We start from the raw sequence: 19,217 nt of genomic DNA, 5'->3' as shown, positions 1-19,217 counted from the left end.
AAGAAATATCTAACAAACCATTGTAAAGAAAAACTATGAATAATGTACGTAATAAAGTAAGTACGCCAAGACATGCGAGATTGATGACTGGATGGTAGGTACCTACATTCGCTTGACAAGTTAAAACCATGCGACGCAAATCTCCAGAAGACGATGTAGTACTTATAAAGCGTGTGCACGTCTCAAGAATGTTAAGTGTAGCTATAGCTACGTATTACGTATGTCAACGTCTGGCTGGAGACGTGCCCTATGTCTGCGGCTGCTAATGTCGTCAGTTCCGGGCCGGGGGAGGTTGGGGAGGCACGTACTAACTGTTAAAACGCTACATGTCAACGGGGAGGCGTCTCCCGGCCAGGGTTACCAGACATTACAACTTTTCAGGAATTATTAGATATATTTCAGGACTGGATAAAAAAATAAGGCTGAGAAACTCAAGTTTCTCCCCGTGGCTGTATGTGTATATGTACTTTGAAAGAAACTCGTATCTTCTTCTGTCAATCAAAAGAAAAATGTGGTAACTATGTATGGGATGCATGCAGAGTTACTGCGTTTCAACCTTGAGTAACAGTGTGAGATACGAGGTTTTTTCAAAGTAGTGACGATATGTAATTTCATTAGGTAAACATATCACGTACGTACCAGTGCGGTTATTAGTCTCCTAACTGACCTAAAGGGACATTTATTTCAAAACGGATAAATGTAAACATAATTTTTTTAGGAAAAATGTTACAAATCGAATATAAAACAACCTCCCAGTTGTCCATCACGAGGAATTTTGTTTAAGAAACAGGGATAATGCCAGGACTTTGTACCTACATAACGGTATGTGGTAACCCTACCCCCGGCTGTAATCGCTGCGATGGAGGTCCGTTGATAATGTCGTGACCTCTCGCTAGATTATTGGGGTTGCGCCAAACTACCGCGCGATTACATATTTGCATACTCTGGTATTTCTCGATTAACGGCGGTTTGCTAACTTCAAGCTGCAGCAGATGTGTCATAAATTCCATTTTTCGAATCATCGGAATTCTTATTTCATGAAATTACCGTTATAGAAAAAATATGCTAATTATTATTATTATTATTCCTAGATGCGAAAGTTTGTGAGGATTTTATTTAGGTACTCTTTAAGCAAATCCCACCACAGTATGTAGGTAAAAATTGGCACATAGATCATTTTCGGTGATATAAAATACTCTTTGCTCAAAAACCATTCCATAAAGGATGACTCCCGTTAGACCGGGCCTTGACCGGGCCGGAGCTTCCGGCGCTTACTTTTCTATGACATGACAGGTGATCACGTGCGACCATAGAAAACGAAGCGCCGGAAGCTCCGGCCCGGTCACGGCCCGGTCTAACGTGAATCATCCTTAAGGGAGTAAATGAACGAGTGAAATTAGGAATGGAAATGCGATAAACGAGAACAAAGTCGAGGATAGAAGCTAGTACAAGAATACCTACTTTGAACTTAGTAGTAGTAACTAGGTAGGTAGGTATTGAAGTTGTCATTATGAGTTTATGAGTAATGTGTTTTAACGCCCGGTGGGCTAACAAATTGTCATCCGAAAGTAGCAGGTGACAGCCCACACCGGCGGTTAGTGCAGCGCGTCCGTCGACACTCGTCGAGATCAAACGGACTGCGCTTGTCTTGAATGATGGCTAAACTTGTCTAGACCATGCTTTATGATTATGACTGTTAAACAATAATACTGATTGTGCACGGTTCTATGAATTACTTTTATAGTGCTTAGTACGTCGTTGGCGGTGGAGGTTACCACTATGCTTGACTGTAACTGGGCGCGAAGGGAATGTTACTGTAAAATTATTTCAGGTAAGTACATTTTCAGTTACATATAAAGAATTCTGATTTGTGGATAATACAAAGCCACCGTAGTTTTAAAATTAATTTAAAAGAATAAACACGTTTCTGCTAAATATTAGAAGTTCATTTTACTCATGCTATGTTTGGTATGTTATTAGTAGCACTGACATAATTACCTAATCCTTAAGCGGCCCACTGATTATCAGTCCGCCGGACGATATCAGCCTGTCAGTTAGAACAAAAAAATAACTGTTCCGAACAACTGACAGGCCGATATCGTCGGCGGACTGGTAATCAGTGGGCCCCTTTACCCCTTTATTAGTTTGTTACATCCAATTAAGTTTGTAATTAGATACAAAATGTTTGCCGTTAAAAATGCTTACTTTTACAACTTAAGTAATATCGCACAGTTTGCTCATTAGACTATATAGTAGGTACTCTAGGTACCGGATGTCAACAAGCAAACGCAAAAGGGCTAAAGTCTCTACATAAACATTTTCCGCGTACTTAGTTCCATAAATTAGTTCCCGTGAAGGCATGGTATAAATACCCGCGAAACGCCACAGTTCACTCGCTCATTACTAAGGTACACTAATAGTTTTATTTATTGGCTTCCTGCGCGCTCCACAACAACCGCACCATTCCGATACCAAATTATTGCTTCCCAAACGAAAGCGGAATAGTTTGGCCCAGGAAACCCTTTTCACCCTCATTAATAGTCGATATCGGTCGCGAACCAAATAGGTATACACGTATGCCACCCGAGGACAAAACAGTCATCAATATAATAAGCGCCTTCCCTTTTTGTCAGGCAACAACCGATGCCGCGCGTCTCAGCGAAAATTACAAATTACACCTTACAAACTTTCCCAAACGTTTATCCGAAAAAACTTATTCAATAATCACCTATCATTATTGTCGGGAGGCGTCAGACGACGCACACAAAGGGCGTCGGTAGCACCGGAAGAAAACGACGAAAATTAAAAGTTTCCACCAAACAAACCAACAGCTGTCATATTAAACCGTCAAAGTAAAGATTACAAATGAAATATTCACGGTGAAAGCGGGGTTCAGCCCGTGGTTATGTAAATAAGTGGCTACGAAAATGTACATAATTAGTTTACACGTTTTCTCTTAGACACCCTTAGCCCAGGAGTCTCGGGACGTTGGGTGCCCGCGGCATATGCGGGGCGCGCGGGGCAAGATCAGCCGCCGATATACATGCTAAGGGTGCATTTACATGAATCACACATCTATTACACGCTGTATTCTAATAGGTACCCTGCATGTGTTTTCTTCACATAACCTAGATAATAGTTGATAGGGTTGCGTGCTTGAATTACTAATGCGTTGGAAATTAAAAATAGGTGTAATTCTTTTTGTAACGACTTGCGTTGCTTGTAAGATTAGAATGAAATAGATATATATACCTACTACGTAACTCTGCCCTCAGCTCGATTAACTTAATAACATTTTTTTTATTCACAAATTTCTAAACTATTGTTATCACAATTAGTTCTAAGTCAGCGTTTATAGGTATTTTTAGTACAAGTAATGACACTTACGTATGGTATGGTAAAACATGTATTATTATTATTAATTAGCAACTTCAACTTAGTCTGCGGTGCCTACCTGTAACGCCACCTTGCATTGTCGTTATGTAGAGAGATTTTCATAAAATGTAAAGGCTCTAAAGATTTGTGTCACATCACACGAGTGTCAGCTAATCTCGTAATAAGACACAAAGCAAAGTGAATTCGCGGTGCGACGGACGCGGGGGGACGCGCGTCACCGCGTCAACGTCGCGCGTTCTTAGGTACTTCTTCATTCTTTTGTCGTTTTCAGTTCCGTCAAATAACGCATACCCGTTTGCATACATTTTCACCGCGCCACCCCGGTGCGGTGAAAATTCGCCCTGCTCTCCCCCCGACGCCGTCTTTCACGAATAAAATTAGTGTCGGCAGCGTGACACCAACTGAATTTAAGCTAATTAGATATTTATAAAGAAATTTCCGATTCAGCAGCAAAGTTCAAAATTTGACTTCGGCCCCGCAAAGAGTTTGGTGGCGTTTTCAATTTAAACTTGGAACAAGTTAAATAATACGCGAGTTGCGGCCAACTCGATTCATCTAAAGGTTTTAGTAGGTTTTAGTGAAATTAGCTTTTGAATTCAAATGACTTCGGAATATCCGTTGCGTTTCAGCTGAACTTTTAGGAGACAATATTAATCCGAGTATTTATTCACAAGGAACTTGAGCTTTTTGCGGCGCTTGATAGGAATTAAACTCATAAAGAAAGGGTAGGGTGGCGGTGGGGGTAGTTTACAGAGGGGAGTACTATTTTACAGTGAGGTAGGGTATGAGTGTTGAGACATGTAATGCGTGGCAATGGTCGCGGCTCGTGTGCAGTTCGCGCATTCGTTGGCCCACCTCGCGCCTAATGTCCGGGCATAAATCAGAGGTAACAGCTCCCTTCCCCCCGCGCGGTAAGGCACCACCGATAAAATTCCAAATTGTTTTCTCGCCCCCGGTGGGCGCCGCCCTCGGTTCGCTCTTAAACGCCGTTTCAAGTTGCACTTGTGAATCGCACTTTTTACTGTTCTTGAAATTGGCGTTGCGAATTGCTTTTCGACTTTGCCCGTTCAGCGTTTATATAGCGACGGTGGATTTATGTTTTACGAATGTAACCGAAGTCGGGGATGAATTTTTCGCATGAGATTACTATTGGCACATCAATATGGAGGCGACACGCTGGCATGTTAAATGCGATCCAATTAGAAGATTAAGCGTTGACAATTACGGTGTCGGGTCGCGATCGTATATCAACAATTATCGTGCGAGCGCGACAAATGGCGAGCGGGCGACGCCGACGTGCACCTGTAAGCGCGGGGAGCGCGCAGCCTCGCTAGACTCACTCGCTACTCGAGCGACACCCACACACACTTAAATCCACATTACTATAAAATATCAAAGATTACACGATTTACACGAATCCACTATTACAAGCGTGTGCTCTTGTGCTGGGGAATGCCGGAAAGTGCATATTGTCATTCGTCGTCGTCGCCTCAAGGGCTTTCACAGTGCGCCGCCATCCTGATGAGTCCATAATATGCTCTTCGCTACAATTATTGGAAAGAGGGGGTGGGCTGTGGAGGTAAGTACCTGATGAAGTTTTGGATGTCATAGTTAATCGTAGCATTTAAATAGGTACAACGCAAGCTGTGACAAACTGCTACTTAGTTTCCGAATCTATATGTGTATGTAGAGAGACACGTGGGACGCGCACGGTATCGCTTTATAAATTGTCCGCTAGTTCTGCGGATTGCACACGCGAGCTCTGTACTGCTTGTTCGTAAATAAAACACAGGCAAATACATTATTTGTACGACTTGATGTTTATGTGATGCTTGTTTATAGCTTTTAAATCTATCTCAAATGCATTCAACTATTAAACGTGTCTTCCAGTTTTGCTACCGTCGCGAGGACATACATTACATGTGGTGTTTGAAAAGAAAAAAATAATGGTCTTTTTCAGTTGTTTTATAATGCGGGTTCGCTCGCTCGGTTGTGACAGCGCATGAAGTATTAGTGAGTAGTGTTTTAATTAAGAACAACTTCAAACGCAGGCGTGATAAAATACGTAAGAAATGTGTACATTATATAAAACAAAGCAATATTTTAAATGGTTATTACTCACTGCTCAAATGTTTTATTATAGTCAAACGCTTTAAATTAAATAGTTTTACACGAAAATATCGCGGCCACATCAGACGCGGCGAAAAGCTATTCATTTTATTGTGCAAATAAATACGTATATCTTTATATTAAGAGAATGGTGTTGAGAAGTAAATCAAAGAGCGCGTTGTCTGCCAAGTCCGTGCGCCGATTAAAGCGTTGGCAGCCTTCCGGCAGACATCTTCACCGCGCTGGCTCGCCCGCAACTCCTAAACCACCTCAGAACCCTTAGGTCGGAACTCCAACACATACAACAATACATTCGACAAATAGCTTTTAAAGCAGCTGTTTGAAGTATTGTTCTCCCATTCGCACTGCTCATTTTTAGATAAAGACGGCTTTCGTGTTTAGTTTGGGTTTGACAAATGAGCCTAATGATGGGGGCATGGTTGGTTCGACACCTTCCAATTAGCCCGCCCATTAGGTAAGAGGGCTTATATGTAGTGCATAGTACGGAACCACTCCTTCTTGGGACGACTTATTGTTATTTTTTATAAATAAATAATAATAATAATAAATAAATATTATAGGGACATTCTTACACAAATTGACTAAATCCCACGGTAAGCTCAAGAAGACTTGTGTTGCGGGTACTCAGACAACGGTATATATAAAACTTATACAAATACTTAAATAAATATAAAACATCCATGACTCAGGAAAAAATATCTGTGCTCATCACACAAATAAATGCCCTTACCGGGATTCGAACTCAGGACCATCGGCTTCACAGGCAGTGTCACTAGGCCAGACCGGTCGTCTAACTAATATTCTAGTGCGAGTGCGAGTCGTGCTAAGAGAGCAACCGAGATTTTGCTACCCAAAAATAGGGTCAACATTAAATTACAATTATACACAGAAAACAGGGGGTGGTCTGTGCAATTATATATCCAAAACTTAAGATCAGATTACCTATATCGGCATATCTAAAACTACGTCTGACCATAAATTCTATCAAAAACTAGTTACCGATAGTGTGTTTCACTAAAACTAAACACACCAGCATCAGTTGAAGGCGTAATCGGGAAGCTGACAAACATCAAAATATTTGCACACTGGATGAAAAATAGCCCCCAGTTGAATAAAGTTCGAAAGAGCCACACAATGAGACAGGTTTTAAAACGCAGCTTACCGCTCCGACGCGATTAGCATACCAACTACTGGATATTTACATTATTCTATTACGGCTGTTATGATAATCTCTCGGGGTGAACCGAGCTAATGTGCGCGGATTAAGCCCTTCCATTCAATTGGTGATGCACTTGTCATAAATAACAGACCATGTTGTGGCATGGCTCCCAATAGTTATTGTAGGTATTATTTGGCTTATTTTATCTAGATAAAAGCTTCGAATACTTTCTTGACCTAGGTGAAATGTTTGTTAAATGCCCTAATTCATGAGAACAAAACCTATCCTGCAAGCGTACTTCCAGAGAGGATTACGATTTGATGCACATATCGACCCAAGCAAAATACTTTCATCCCACTCGCTCAGTAAATGTGGAATTGCACTCAGGCTTAGCGGGAACTATAAAAAAAAGCATTTTCCCTAGGGAGTTATGAAGTTTCTAGTATTATAATTAACAGTTTTTTGTCTTTATACTTCGTTTTTGTATCGCATGTGTGATGAAAAACTTTGGGTGTAACTCGGGGCGTAATAATATTGCAAACTCGAGTCTATAAATCGCTCCGGCAAGCCGTCGCGCTTTAACTATACTCTCGTTTGCAATATTTAACTTACGCCCCATGTTGCATAATGTACTATTGGCTTGACAGGCATTGAATTCGTATTTTATTTTATTTTAAACAAATTGTTGAACACCGAATGTCATCTGACGTCCTCGATATGACCCGACAACTCGGCAGATCTCCGCGGGGCAATTCAATTACAGTGAAAGATCCCTCATAAGCGAATCGTTTTTCCGAGTCATTAATTTTTTCGAACGACACGGGGCCGCGTGATATGGCGGGGTGGGTCCGGCGGGTATCTCGCGAGATAATGCTGATTTATGTGGCCGGGCGACGGCCGTGATTCGTCGCGCATCGTCGCCGCGACATGCGAGCATTGCGAGCGATGCGTCGTCCCGAGTAGACTTCGCCTCGTGTTTGCTTTGCTCCCGCGGCTCGCGTCGTCCGACACACATTCGTGACGGTTAGTTGGCGAGATTTATGCTAATCGACGGGGCCGACTCAGATAAGCTCCCGTGACGGTGTGTGGCAAATTGTCTCCCATTGCGACTTCCCAAAGCCCTTTGTAGCATTCGCTATCGCGTTTAATCTTTTATTAACTCGCACGACCGTAACGAACATATCGCTAATGCAGAAAAAGAGATAACGTGGGCGAAACATGATGATACCTCGTAAGAAAAGTCAACGTTTTTGCACTAGATAATCTTTTAAGAGTGAAAAGGATGAATTAACACAATATTATGAATCATATTAACGCATAAATATTGTGTTAGTTGGCATAGGTATAAAAGTATTGTGTGCGTTTAATGCGTTTCCAGATGTCGTGTTTTATGGTGAGAGGTAGAAAAAACTGAATGCCCGAGGCGTCGTTAACTCGAGAACATTATAAGGAATAAATAAGTAAGGTATTAATACTGCTTTATAGTCCGTGAAAGAGCGAGCATTGTTTAGTGCTCCGTACTCGGTTTTGTGCCCGTTTATATTTCGTTTAGCGGTGACGTAGTTATTTTAAACTTTTCGCATAGATTAGTTATTATGTGTTACCTAGAAAGGAAATGAACATTTAAACATATATTTATTTTATCCTCCTAAGTCCTGCGGTACCAAATTTTATACATAATAAAATTCACCCTTCAGTCCCAGCATTAAGTAAGTTACTATAGTAATAAACACCGATAGTACATATTTCGGTACAAAATTTTTAGATGCCCCCCACTTTCAAATTTGAATGCTCGCGCGGAGTATTCTGACAGACCATAGGGTTGTAAAAAGTCTGTTCAGGACTGACAGCAAATATTTATTATGTGCAAAAAAATTAACAAGAGGCCTCTAGGACTATGACGTTTAAAAAAATCTGGGACTTAGGTTATTATTATATTGACAAAAAAATATTTTCTAAAGCAAAAATATTTAAAAATTCATCATAAAATATATAGCTGTAAACATTACCTACAACCTACATCCAAATTTTCGTACCAGGATCAACATTTACCCGGATTTAATGTACTTTAATTAAGGATGTTCTTATCCTATGTTATCAAAATATTGATTAAGCATTAAGGGTTGGCAAATTACAAAAAGCAGAAAAAGAGAAAAGTGGTGTGTCGTTAGTCGTTATCGATAGATTAGGTCGCGAATTTGTCACGATCGGCGGGCTGTCGCGGTGATTTACTGCCGCCGATAACGGCGCGGGCGCACTGATAACGAACACCTATTATAAATGGTGTGAATATTGCTAAATATACAAACTTCGGAAAACTTGATATTTCATGTACCTACTTTAAATATAAACAATATTATTTCTTATTAATTTACCGAAATCTGTAATAGCCAATAATTTGTAATTAAAAAGTTAGGGAAGGTTTCCTAGGATCATTTTGGTGTAGCCGCACAGGATAGCTGGCCTCAGTGCCCCATTTGAAAATCCACCTTGTATAATATTTTACTAATATGGTAAGTACAGTCGAAGGCAAAAATATCGATCCAGACAAATTGCTCAAAAATATGTGAACACGACTTTATTGTCTAAGGTGTAAGAGCGTACACTTCTTTTTGAAACTTTGGGAATGTATATATATTTATGCCCTTGACTGTACATACATTTAGGCACGGTATTTAGGTAGCATTTGACGTTAAGCGATGTAACCGCGTTTTTACAAGTAAGTTCGAATAAGTTACAAGTCGAACAAAGGAAACCAATTAGAAAAATTATTTTCAATCAGTTAATATATGACATTCGTGATATATAATTAATATTTGTTCTAAGTTATTACAAGTTATTCTACGTCTTTAACTGTGAAAATCCACTTGACGTCAGAAGTAGCGGAAATTTTACATGACATTAAAGTATAATTTATTCGGTAACATTACTGTCAGAAACGTTTCTTGTCAAATTGTGTAGTAATTTTCAAAAGTTGAAATATGTCACAGTTAAGGTAATATGTGAGATGTCTCATCACTAGTGCTACCTAAATGCCACGAGCCGCCGATGTCTATTAACATAAAAACATGTGTAGGTACACAAAAATCTTGCTGTAAAAGTAATCCCACCAAAAACATTTTCATGTAAAATGTTGCCAAGACGAAACCATAAGGCTCGCCGCACTGTCAGTTATCAGATCTCTTGTAGAGCCAAGCTTCCAACTCTACAAGCCCTAGAAGAGATCTGATAAGTTTTTGACAGTGCGAGCCTTATGGTTTCATCTTGGCAACATTTTACATGACAATGTTTTTGGTGGGATTTCACTTCTTTTTGTAAGTTGCTTATGTCAATAATCCATCTCCTAATAGGGTTGGAGGTAATTTACTATTAAAAATCCTGAAATACGTATCTGGGGCATTTTTTAATTTTTTATACATTCTGCTTTTTACTGATTCCCCATACAAAATTCCACCCCCCCCCTTTTCACCCCCTTAGGAGCTAAAAATTTCAAGGTTTGAATTTTTTTGTTGTTATACTATCTTATCTTACATACCAAATTTCATACCCTAAGAGTTTTGATGATCATCAGTGAGTGAGTGAGTGAGTGAGTGAGTCAGTGACGAAATCGTTTTTTTTTTAGATATGAATAAAATTTAAAGTATAAGAGCTATATACAATTGAAAACTTTTATGCTTAATAAGTAAACTACTATTAACATCATATTCCGAGAATTTTGTTTATTTGGTACAATCCAAACTTCCAAACCAAACCCAAAGGTTCAAAAAAACGACGAAGCGCTTCGAGAAAAGGTATTAGGTAGTGCCCTTGCGCTCCGCTTTGCTCGTCTTGGCGGGGGCACTGCCGTGCCCCCCGATCTCTACAGATTAGTACAGGTTATGTAGTCAGAAAAGGTTTTCCATATTAATTTTTAGTCTGATATTGGCATAAGGTCTAATTTCGCATGGCCGGTACAAACGCTTTTACTAGACCTGTATCGACTATCAATACCTCAACTTATACAATTCTTCGATTGACGACTTGATGTCGGGTAGTCGGCCACCGCGGGCGCGGCGGCGGTGGCCGATTGCCCATTGTGCGCGTTCGCGGCGCGACCGACACGCTTCGCTCGACCGCCACTGTGCCACCTACCTTATCGCCAGCGACTCCGATCGACGATTTCGCCTTGATCTCGTTAACCAACAATCGATTCGATTACCTACCACCAAGTTTTTGATTTCGCTGTAAAGCTTAATGGCTTACCTACACTACAAGTCGCTGACTAAATGTGCTCAATCAAGCGCGGTGAGCGGCGATGCGGTAGGTTCTATTGTGGTCTAATGTGCCATTCAAGTTTTAGATATATACTGGAGAAATTGCATGTGTTATGTTATGATGACGATGAAGTAACGTTTTAGTATTGGACTATTGTGTTAATAATACCTAATTTAATAACAGATTCATTTGCGTCTGTTAGCCAACCACTTTTGCTACACCATTATCGAATGCAAGCCTCATTTGGGCTTATAAATACATAGTACATCAGTAATTAAATTAATGTTGAATTGAGGCAGTTAGGTACCGCATTAATGAAAATTTCAGTACTTAAATTTAAGTATCCTTCCTATCTGAAATGTCTTCATTATTTTTAATCTTACTACCTACCTACTTTTGACTATTATATAGGTATAACAACAAAAGTGGTTTTAAATGATGACATGATTTTCGTAAATATTTACACACACATACCTATTAGACATGTCGTTATGTCACTTATGTCTTAAAGGTTCAAATTTCTTATCCATTCATTTTTCTCGATCTGTTCTGTCTGTTGAATATTTACGATGGGTTAGGGTCTTGAAGACTAATATTTTTGAGTTTTTTGAGGTGTATTGTAAGATGCGCTGTAATCGCTCCAGTAGTATTGAACCTGGTGGCTGGTGGTGTGTTTTGTAGTTAAAGGGGCCCACTGACTATCAGTCCGCCGGACGATATCGGCCTGTCAGTTAGAACTAAAATTTGACAGTTCCGAACAACTGACAGGCCGATATCGTCCGGCGGACTGATAGTCAGTGGGCCCCTTAAGCTTTGACCTGAGCCCCTCACGCATCTTTGATTTAAAAAGCAGACTTAATCACAATTTGTACACTAACCTGCCAGTTTTCGTAATAATCATCTCCGTGCCCAGTTCGTTGAACTTGTCCCAAAGCTCCTTCGTCTCGAGATGGCACTGTATGTGCCTCATCTCGTCGCTGGACCACCGCTCGGCCAGCTGGGGGTTACGCGGCGGCGGCGACAGCGCGCGCGAGCCGCCGGCCGCGCCGCTCGCCGAACCCGCCTCGGACGTGGAGGACACGTCGACGGGGGACTCTCGCTCGTACTCGGCGAGAGGTGGCGACGGCGAACCGGACCCGGATGCGGCTGCGTCTACGAATTTTTCTGGAAACAAAAATAATTGGGATGAGTAATTAAATAAGACAGTATTCATTATTAGTTAAGTACAGGTACTCGTATCAGAGCGTTTTACTCGTCAAAAGTTCCTAATAATAAAAATAACTAAATTTATTGTATAAAATTATTACCGATTGGAATATATATTAGTTTGATAATACATATTTAATTGAATTTACTAATGTATTATTATTTTTTAATTTATTATGGAAATGTATATTGTCAATAAGGAATGAAATGGCTTAAATAAAAATCAAAGCATTGAAAAGTCATTATAGTTGATAAGTAGAAAACATTTTTTTTATATAAAGCGTAATACTACGGTATTACTGATAAACTTATAGTTACTTTTATTGGTAAAGACGAATGTGCCGATATTCGACATAAAAATAAACCATTTTGGTGAACTATTTTGTGTTGGGTCCATATTGCTCAAAAAAACTCGACCATATCTTAAAAATTGCACGTCACAATGTTGTTCTAAGTATGTTCAAATATTTTTGATTTTGAACTATAGTTTTTGTTATTTATAACATTATTATTGTACTTTACCTTGTACTTTATTAAAAAACAGGAAGGAAACAGAAAGAATTATTGATTTTAGTTTATTACAATAAAAGTTATGGCTTGATACATTTTGTTTATTTTTCAAACAGCTCTCCTGAAAAAATACGATTTTTGAAATACTACGTTATTTTAGATAAGCAGCGATATCTAGGTATTAATAAAAAAACATTGGCGTGAAATAAATTAACAAAAGCAAGTAAGTACCTAATTAATGATATGATTTTAAATAATTATAGGGCTTGCAGAAGTTTGTCTGGCTTCGGTTACAATCGTACATACATTTTTAAAGAATACATTTTTAAGAACAGATGTCAACTCACCAACTCAACTGGTTAACTCATAAATACATATCATAGAATGGATTTTTTAAATATTTAAGGTATAAGTATAGATATTAAATATAATTAAAGTACATAAATATAAGTAACTATAATATACATGTAGGTATACAAATTTGAAATATAATTATAAAGTAGTAATTAATCAATTTAGAAAAAATGCAGGGCCAAGTATGTTAACTAATTCCACTAAGATCAAAGTACATTACCTACCTGTGACTACGCAGTAGGTACACATTAATGAGAAAAAGGCAATTTTGTTTCTTTAAATCTAAATGGAAAAATATTATTATTTAAAGAAAAACTACAATGTTTTTATTAATTAAGTACCAAGAAACGTATTCCCAGCAACAGCTATGAATATATTATCATATGTTTAGGTATAGGTACTAATTTCAGAAATTAATTCCAAAGTTAAATTTCCCTATCCTATTAGCGCATTACTCGTAAACAAAGGAAAACACAAATGTAGAGTACTTCCCCAGCGAAAACAGCTTTAAATATGCAGGCGTGAAGTTTCAGGCAGCCAACATGGCAGCTGCATTATTTACCACCTTAATAATGAAGAAAATGGCTTCCTACGAGCATAACATGTAAGTGTTTTTGCTTTTGATTAGTTGAAGATTTCGATTGTGGGATGTCTTAACATCATTTGTGAATAATAAAGAAATTAGGGTTTATAACTCTTTCGCCATTTCAGGATTTTTCATAATTTTGTTATTGTATCAAGGTATTGTTTATAATTTTTATAAATAATTATTAGTTGAAGTAAATACTGTAAGAAGAAAAGAAGTACAAATGCCTAGTATAGCTATTTATGCAACAAGTGCGGAAATCATCTTTACGCACGTGTATCATACAATGTTTTACTATGCATTGTGCGAGTAAATAAAAAAAACATATAATGGCAAATAAGTTTAATTACTAAAAAATTGAAAACAAAAAGCACTAGTGCGGAAAAGTGCTCTTTTCCGCACTAGTGCGAGAAAGTAGCACCATTATGTACTGTAAAAAAAATTGAAAACAAAAAGCACTAGTGCGGAAAAGTAGTACTTTCCGCATGATATGGCTCCGTAGGAAACGCACTTTTCGAGCACATTATAAAGAATATTGTACTTTCTGTTTTTAGTAGTTACAGTAGGTATATTTTATGCCATATGTTTATTTTGTTTCTTAATATCAATTAAGAATACAATAGAAAAATAAACATTCCTGGTGACCAAACTGAGACAGTGTATAAATAAATATAATAAAATAAATATTTTTTTCTGAGGTTGTGCAATAAAGAGGATTTGTATTGTATTGTATTGTATTGTAAATTACAAAATAAACATTAGTTTCATTTTAACCGGTTTTTAACTTCACTATACCCTTTGTCTATGACTATACATACAATATTAATAATATCATGGATGTAAGTAAAGGGAGGTCGATATATGGCACCAGGCGCTCGATCGTGAGCCATCAAATATAGGTTCCGGAACCTATATTGAGTAAGTTGTACGACTGACGCCAATGTGTCAAAATTGTCACAATCAACTTCTAAAAATTGCCTGCATTTTAGTTTTGTCAACTATGAACGTCACGCGTCTATTATTTATAAAATGTCATTGATTAATATACATACCTACTCATACAATCAAATTGCAAATACTTATTGCTAGAAAAATGTAAGTAAAGTACTTACCCACATACAAAAAATATACGCGATATAATCCGTTTTCATAGTTTTATTTCATGAGTAACTATTACGGTACCTAAGTATAACATGATAACACATAATATGTAGAATGATTCTATAGGTAATGTATGCATAAGACCTCTCCTCCTCGACTTAGCGATTTCCCGGTTGCATCCTTAAGGAGTGCGGGAACCGTTTTATGGGAAGTAGCCGTTTTAACTTTTAACGGAATCGGCGCTACTTTTTATGAAACCGATTGTCATCTGATTATCAAGAAACTGGTCCTTATTGGTATTTTTTTCTTTTTAACTTATGTGTAAGTACATGTAACATATAATATTATTTATTTTGTGTGTAATTTCTTTTGTCTCGTAAAATTATCGAACAAATTAATTTCAACCCAATTAAAAATATAATTAGATTAAAACTTCCTTAGCTATATTTTGTATAATAGGTGGCACTTAAAAGTACTCACTTACTAGGATTAGTCTGGTGTACAATAACGTTTTCCTTTACCAAAAAAATTTCACTTATGTAAATAGGTAGGTAATATGTAATCTTTAAGTTCCATGAAACAGACTAAGCTACTGGCTTGTATGTAATTTCATACAAGCCAGTTAGTATTATGTAGTACCTATGTATGTACATATTAGTAAAGTACCAACGTCTAATAAGATTTTGGCATATTAGAAAAAAAATACAATACAATTGCTAGATTATAGTCATACATCGGGATCAAAGAATAAGAGTATAACTGGTATATTCTGTGAATAAATGATAATTCAATTCAATTCAATTCAAAGAATGGTCTGTGCAACATTTTTATTTAATTTTTAAAATGAATAACTAGATTTTAGTTAACTACAATTTATGACCCGATGTTGTTACTGTTGTACAGTCGCCATCAGATATATCGGAGCGGCCGAGGGACTCAAAAATATCTGAACACGCACCTAGCGCCATGACAATAGAGGCGTGTTCAGATATTTGTGAGCACCTCGGCCGCTCCGATATATCTGATGGCGACTGTACCAAGAAGTGTTTAGCTACAAGCAAGTAAATGTCAATGACTTTGTTGTTGAAGTTTGAGATCAACAAGCAAAAAATGTGACTGTTTTTTAAATTAACTTTTAAATCGGTTTTGATAAAATAAATACATAAAAACAACCCTTCCTCTTTTCGACATATTTATCATTCTTAGTAGGTATTGTACTGTATATATATTCACTGTATAAAATAAAATAATTAAGCTTTGTTAGAACTTTAGAAAAATCTTATTGAGAATCCAATAAGTGTAAAAAACTAACTATACATATGTAGGTACGTATGTACTAATTAGGTTGATTAGGTACATATTGCTAGTTTTTGTTTTAGGTAGGTACATGTTCTTATATTGTTCATGGATAACATGTCCGTTGATGATGAATAAATGAATATACGTCTATTCAATATAAAATTTACCTAAAAAAAGTAAAAATCTCATAAGTTGTGAAGTTAAATTGTTCCGCAGCGGAACTTCAGGAACTTCTTAGCGGAAAAATTACCGCGATAACTCAAAAATCGCTAACCTTTAACCTTTTATATAAACAGCTATGCAATATGAATACAATACGCTAAATTATTAATGTAATCGTGAACCTTTGGCTATGTTGATGAAATGGCACGTCTTACTTCAGTTACTTCCTACTACTAATTACCTTTATACCCAAGCTATATTACATTTATCTCTATACCCAATAAAGACCTTTGTAAAGGAAACCATAACTTGAGGCCGAGGAACAAACTGGTGCAAATTGAAATAGCCAAACTCAAAATGATCTCGAACGGACCACATTCCATGTCGATGAGAGTCTACAATAGCTTACCTAGTCATATAGTAGCTACACTTTTGTTACAAAACTAAAACAATATTTGATATCTAAAGCTTTTTACACTCTCGAAGAATATATGAAATCGGAAAATATGTATTAGTTTTAAGTGTAAATTGGATAATTTATTATTTTAAGATTTGTCTCGCCGTAGCAGGGTCTATGCTGTACTCTATAATGTTATAATTATATGTAAACACCTTGTAATACCATGGTTGGCATTCAATAAATGATATGATACGATACCTATTAGTTGTCCTTTAATACTTATCAAAGCAGCTTTTTCCTAAAGTTGTGTCAGTTTCCCGTGTTTGTTGTTGTATTTTTTTAACTTAAGTAACTGATTTACTTGCGTTACGTTGTGTTTACGACTTAGAATATTTATACGTGAAGTGTAGTTACTTTTCGAAAACTATCAAAATAGAATGTACCTTATGCATATCTAAAACGTATTGTTCATTGGTTTGATAGCTACTTGTTATTGTAGGGCTGATTTAAATTTAGCTATTTATGCAACAAGTGCGGAAAGTGTATGATTTCCGACGAGTGGAATTTTATTCACGAGCGAGCAGTGTATAAAGGAATACGAGTCGGAAATCATCTTTACGCACGTGTATCATACAATGTTTTACTATGCATTGTGCGAGTAAATAAAAAAAAACATATAATGGCAAATAAGTTTAATTATAAAAAAATTGAAAACAAAAAGCACTAGTGCGGAAAAGTGCTCTTTTCTGCACTAGTGCGAGAAAGTAGCACCATATGTACTGTAAAAAAAATTGAAAACAAAAAGCACTAGTGCGGAAAAGTAGTACTTTCCGCATGATATGGCTCCGTAGGAAACGCACTTTTCGAGCACATGCATTGTAAAATAATAATAAATATACGAGTATGAAGCTAAAATGGCCATGATTACTGAATATGTTTTCAGGCTACAGAAGAAAAAAGTAATTAAAATTAGGTACCTGAACAGCAAAGCATCAGGATTAAATAAGGCAATGCATTATTTGCAGCTTGCAGCAAGTATTGCCAGTAATGGTTAGATGAGAGGGGATACGAACCTAAAGGCGTCAATGTGTCCTCCCTGGGGTCCCTGTGCCTCCTGCGCTCGCGGCGCTCTTGGCGGTCGCGGGCCATGATGGCGGCGATGGAGAAGTCTGTGGCGCACGGCCGCGCCGAGCACTCCTCCTCCATGGCGGCCCCCTCGCGCTCGCGCTGCAGCAGCATCAAGTTGGCCCCGTGAGCCCCCAGAACGACCCCACGACCACAGCTCAAGACGACCTCACCGTCCGCGCATCCCATTGATGCAGAACATAGTCCAAATACAACCTTAACTCTTATAATCCCTTTTCAGTTGTCAGTCAGTGTTTTCAGATTCAGGAGCTACAAGTTGTTTACAAATTAAAAACACCAACAAATAAAGATCACAAACTTTTTATCGAGCTCTAGTAACGCAGTAAACAATGTTCGTCAATATGTTTAGGCGTGTATTCGTCGCGTTAGAAGTTTCAGTGCGAGGAAACTTTTTACGCGCGCAGCGACGAGGCGTTTCGAGCGGACCGGTGCGGCGCGGCGCGATGTCGACTCGACTGAGGCGGCGGCGGAGCGCCAGGCGGCGGGCCGTAGGGAGGGGCCTGCATCGCCGCCCTATGCCACCACGCTCCGACCACGCACACACTACTGATTTTTTTATTACTTCTTTCTTATAACGGCCATCCCGCTCGGGCCGCTCGCTCCTCGCACTCGTCTTCAGAGCGGCGAGTTTTTCTCCGCGCGATAACTATTGAAATTCGCTAAATGGCTCACCGCGGCGCGGAAAAGGCTCTCGTTAAACGGTGAGTCGATCGTATCGTATCGCGGTATTTATTCGCTGCGCCGACGCCTCGCATCACTATTTATGCCGCTCCGCCTCACCGCCGATTACTTCAATGAGAATATTCGCGCTCATATTAATATGAATAAATAAATAAGCTCTTGCTTTTTATTACATGACGCAAATGGCCCCGAGCGGATAGACTATTACCGTTCTTATAAGATATTAATAAATTGTGATTAACTGCGATCGATAGCTTACATACTTGCGCTCTATGCATCTATAAAATTAATTAATACGAGTTTTTCTTTACATTAAACTCTTTGAACAGGCAACTTATTAACTCACTAGTTTCATTACGGGTACAAGCACTATTGTTTGCTCACTTTTCTCTACGTTTGCTCGTTTAAAGCATTTAATTAGAATGACTTTATAAAGTTGATTAGTTCGAGCTCGGCAGAATAAACAAGTGGTCGCAATCAGCGTACGCGCCTCGTGATTGGCAAACGGAACTTTATGGCGTGGGATCAAATTTGCGGAAAATTGCACTTAGACTTTCTCGTAGATTTGTATAAAATAATTTATTACGTGCGAGGGAGTCAAACTAACCATGCAGGAGTGCAGTAAACCTTATCGCTCGCCGGTAATGGCCGCTCAATGGCCACGATCGGCTTGTGACGAATTGGAATAATTATTTTGCCAACTGATATCAATAATTGCGTGCATATGACTTAAAATAGGTACTATAGTTTTATGTGACTGTGAGCCAGGTAGGTGTTTTTCGTAAACAGTGTTTACTTTACTAGGACTAGGAAGAAGTTCCCATTTCGGTTGA

General features: G+C 38.2%; 1 protein-coding gene across 2 annotated transcripts in view; it reads right to left on the bottom strand.

Annotated features, from left to right (window-relative positions):
- The window catches only part of LOC134741058 (T-box transcription factor TBX20-like), a 46,643-nt gene extending 27,752 nt beyond the window's left edge, over positions 1-18,891 (bottom strand). Inside the window, exons 1-2 of one of the 2 annotated variants that reach the window (XM_063673819.1) lie at positions 17,631-18,891; positions 11,818-12,103 (exon numbers count right to left, since the gene is read on the bottom strand). In XM_063673819.1, the coding sequence (XP_063529889.1) occupies positions 11,818-12,103; positions 17,631-17,871 (527 nt within the window). In that variant the 5' untranslated portion in view covers positions 17,872-18,891. The remainder of the gene's footprint in view (positions 1-11,817; positions 12,104-17,630) is intronic. The other variant, XM_063673820.1, reaches the window with a different exon arrangement.
- Positions 18,892-19,217: the final 326 nt, after the last annotated feature.

This window comes from Cydia strobilella, chromosome 4 (genome assembly GCF_947568885.1).
Source record: "Cydia strobilella chromosome 4, ilCydStro3.1, whole genome shotgun sequence".
In the NCBI taxonomy this organism is placed as follows: Eukaryota; Metazoa; Arthropoda; class Insecta; order Lepidoptera; family Tortricidae; genus Cydia; species Cydia strobilella.
Note: the sequence above shows the minus strand (reverse complement) of the source record. Positions and strands in the feature narration are given on the sequence as shown.